We start from the raw sequence: 3,510 nt of genomic DNA on the forward strand, positions 1-3,510 counted from the left end.
TCCGATGATACCGAAGGTGGTATTCATCATTCTTTTGATAATATCTTTTGGGCCCCATGACGAAGTCAAACGGAGTTCCCGAGTTTGAACTTCTCAGGGTAGAATGGAACACAAATGGGAGAACAATATCAAGATTGAACTTCCCGAGTTTCATGAAAGCCTTAATCCCGATGAGTTCATTGATTACCTCAACACCATTGAGCGGATCTTTAACTATGGAGAGGTCTCTGATGAAAAGAAAGTTAAGCTTGTGGCTATTCAGTTGAAGGGAAAAGCTTTCGCTTGGTGGGAACAACTTCAACTCAACCGTCGTCGATGTGGTAAGGAGAAAATCCATGATTGGCAGAAAATGAAAAAGAAGTTGAAGGGCCATTTTCTACCATTCAACTACATCCAAAGCGTTTATCAATGCCTTCATGTTCTCAAGCAAGATAGTAGTGTGAATGAACACACAGAAGCCTTTTATCAACTCATTGCACAGGTTGACTTAAGTGAAAGTGAGGAGCAATGGGTGGCCCGCTATGTAAGTGGCTTGAAATCTTCCATCTAAGATGTTCTTTCCTTGCACACATTATATAGTGTTTTCGAAGCTTATAATCGAGCCTTAGCCGTGGAGAAGCAACAAAGCCGTCGCACTTCCCAAATGGGACAATACTCCTAAGGAGGGTTCCAAGGTGGTTTTAGGCCAGGTCCTTCCACTCCTAGCTTTGCCAAAGCTAATCCTTCTTCCAAGTTTGTGGATAAGGGTGCTTCCTCCTCTTAAGTTCCTTGTCCTAATGGTGCTTCTGGAAGCCAAAATCCACCACAATGTGGAACATTCAAATGCTTTAGGTGTGGTGAACCGGGGCATTGATCTTCCGATTGCCGCAAGAACATGAGTAATAATCGGAACAAGGCACTTCTCATTGAAGAAGTTGAGGAGCATGGTGACTTTGAAGATGCTCCAATCTTTGATCCTTCTGGTAATGTAGCAATTGGTGGAGATAGTGATGAAGAATAGGGTCTTGCTCTTATGTTGAAGAAGACTCTTCTCTCTCCAAAACTAGAGAGCCAAGAAGATTGGTTGCGTACCAATATCTTTTATTCCACTTGCAACATTGGTGGCCGTGTTTATAACATGATCATTGATAATGGAAGTTGTGAGAACGTAGTTTCTCAAGAAGTGGTGGACAAACTCAATCTTCTGGTGGAGAAACATCCACATCCTTATTCTCTATCTTGGTTCAAGAATGGAAATGCGATCGAGGTTACCAAACGGTGCTTGGTTTCGTTTTCTATCCAGAAAAAATACTTTGATGAGGCCATGGTGTGATATAGTGCCTATGGATGCTTGTCACATTCTACTTGGGCAACCTTGGCAATATGACCGGCAATCTTTGCATGATGGCAAACGGAACACCTACATCTTTGTCAAGGGTGATATCCGGTTTGCCTTGCTTCTAATGAAGGAAAATGTTACTTCCAAGGATGTTTCCAAGCCATCTCCTAGTGCCACTATGTTGTTTGCTTCTAAGAAGTTTATGGAACAGAGTCGGGATTTTGGGATTGTATTGGTGTTGGCTTCGATTGTACACATGGGTGCTTCTAAAGAAAAGGTTGAAGTGGCTACTCTTTTAGAAGAGTATTCTGATGTCTTTCCCCAAGAGCTTCCTCTTGATTTGCCTCTTATGTGTGACATTCAACATTGTATTGATTTGGTACCCCGGATCGACGCTTCCAAACAAACCAGCCTATCACATGTCTCCAAAGGAGAAAAAGGAGTTGCAACGGAAAGTGGAAGAGCTTTTGGCTAAGGGGTATATCTACCCTAGCCTTAGTTCTTGTGGTTTTTCGGCACTTTTGACACCTAAGAAAGATGGCTCTTTGCATATGTGTGTGGATAACCATGCAATCAACAAGACTACAATCAAGTACCACTTTCCAATTTCAAGATTGGATGATATGTTGGATTGCCTTGCCAGATCAAAAGTGTTTTCTAAGATTGATCTTAGAAGTGGGTATCATCAAATCCGCATCAAGCCTTTTGATGAGTGGAAAATGGCCTTTAAGACGCCTCATGGCTTATTTGAGTGGCTTGTGATGCCATTTGGGCTTGCCAATGCTCTAAGTACTTTTATGAGGGTCATGACACAAATGTTGCAACCACTTTTGGGGGTGTGTGTAGTGGTCTACTTGGATGATATCTTGATATATAGTCGAAGTTTGGAAGAGCATTTGTGCCACCTTCAGCAAGTCTTTAAACTTTTGAGGCGAGACAAGTTCTATGGCAACACTAAGAAGTGCACCTTTGCCATGGACAAAGTCTATCTTCTTGGGATATGTTGTGTCTTCTCATGGGGTGCTTATGGATGTAGAAAAGGTCAAAGCAATTGTGGAATGGCCCACTCCTTCTAGTATCCAAGAAGCACGAAGTTTTCATGGTTTGGCTACTTTCTATAAGCAATTTATCCAAAACTTGCCCCTTTGACCAACATTCTCAAGCATAAAGATTTTGAGAGGAGCAAGGAAGCCGTCAATAGCTTCCATCTTTTGAAGAAGTTGCTTATTGAGGCTCCAATTTTGGCATTACCGGATTTTGACAAGACCTTTGAACTTGATTATGATGCATCAAGATTGGGTATTGGAGGCATCCTTAGCGAAGAAGGGCGGCCCATTACTTTCTTTAGTGAAAAGTTGAATGGGGCTAAGCTCAAGTATTCTACTTATGATTTGGAATTTTATGCCATTATCCAACTCATCAAGCATTGGAGCTACTATCTTGCATACATGGAGTTTGTGCTCAACACCAATCATGAAGCTCTCAAGTACATCAATAGTCAATCTCATCTTAACAAGCGCTATGCCAAATGGGTGGCCTGCTTGCAACAATTCACATTCTCTTTGCGCCACAAATAGGGAGTTCTTAATAAGGTGGCCAATGGCTTGAGTAGGCGAATGACTCTCTTGATTGAAATGAAAAATGAAGCTGTGGGTTTTGATGAATTTCGTACATTCTATGAAAGTGATCCTTACTTTTCCAAGATCTTTGATGCTTTACAAAAGGGGGATAGAACGACTTATCCAAGTTACATGATAAGGGATGGATTCTTCTTCCATGACCTTAAGTTGTGTGTTCCCAGTTGTTCTATGAGGACACATTTGTTGGTTGAGCATCATAAGATGGGGCATTTTGGTAAGGACATGACCACCCTTGGGTTGCTTCAAGATGCTTATTCTTGGCCAAGCATGACCAAGAATGTGTAAAGTCATGTGAAGCATTATCAAATTTGTCAAAGGAGAAAGGGGATTGCCACTAATGCGGGGCTATATCTACCACTACCGGTGCCGGATGCTCCTTGGCAATGCATTAGTATGGACTTTGTGTTGGGCCTCCCTCATACTCAAAAGCAAAGTGATTCTATCATGGTAGTGGTGGACCGTTTCTCCAAGATAGCACATTTCATACCTTGCAAGAAGACCATGGATGCTACAAACATTGTTAATCTCTTCTTCAAGGAAGTCTACAAGTTG

At 41.9% G+C, this 3,510-nt stretch overlaps 1 protein-coding gene across 1 annotated transcript; it reads left to right on the plus strand.

The window, feature by feature from the left end:
* The first annotated feature begins 2,934 nt into the window (after positions 1-2,934).
* LOC145798004 (uncharacterized) lies at positions 2,935-3,243 on the plus strand. Its single transcript, XM_082885446.1, has one exon. It carries the CDS (start codon positions 2,935-2,937, stop codon positions 3,241-3,243), a length of 309 nt encoding a protein of 102 aa, XP_082741572.1.
* Positions 3,244-3,510: the final 267 nt, after the last annotated feature.

The sequence above is a fragment of the Camellia sinensis genome, chromosome 8, assembly GCF_055761805.1.
Source record: "Camellia sinensis isolate YWXY chromosome 8, ASM5576180v1, whole genome shotgun sequence".
NCBI classification, from domain to species: Eukaryota; Viridiplantae; Streptophyta; class Magnoliopsida; order Ericales; family Theaceae; genus Camellia; species Camellia sinensis.

Excerpts from the sequence above, each read along its gene's own strand:
- LOC145798004 (XM_082885446.1), top strand. The coding sequence starts at position 2,935 with ATGACTCTCTTGATTGAAATGAAAAATGAAGCTGTGGGTTTTGATGAA.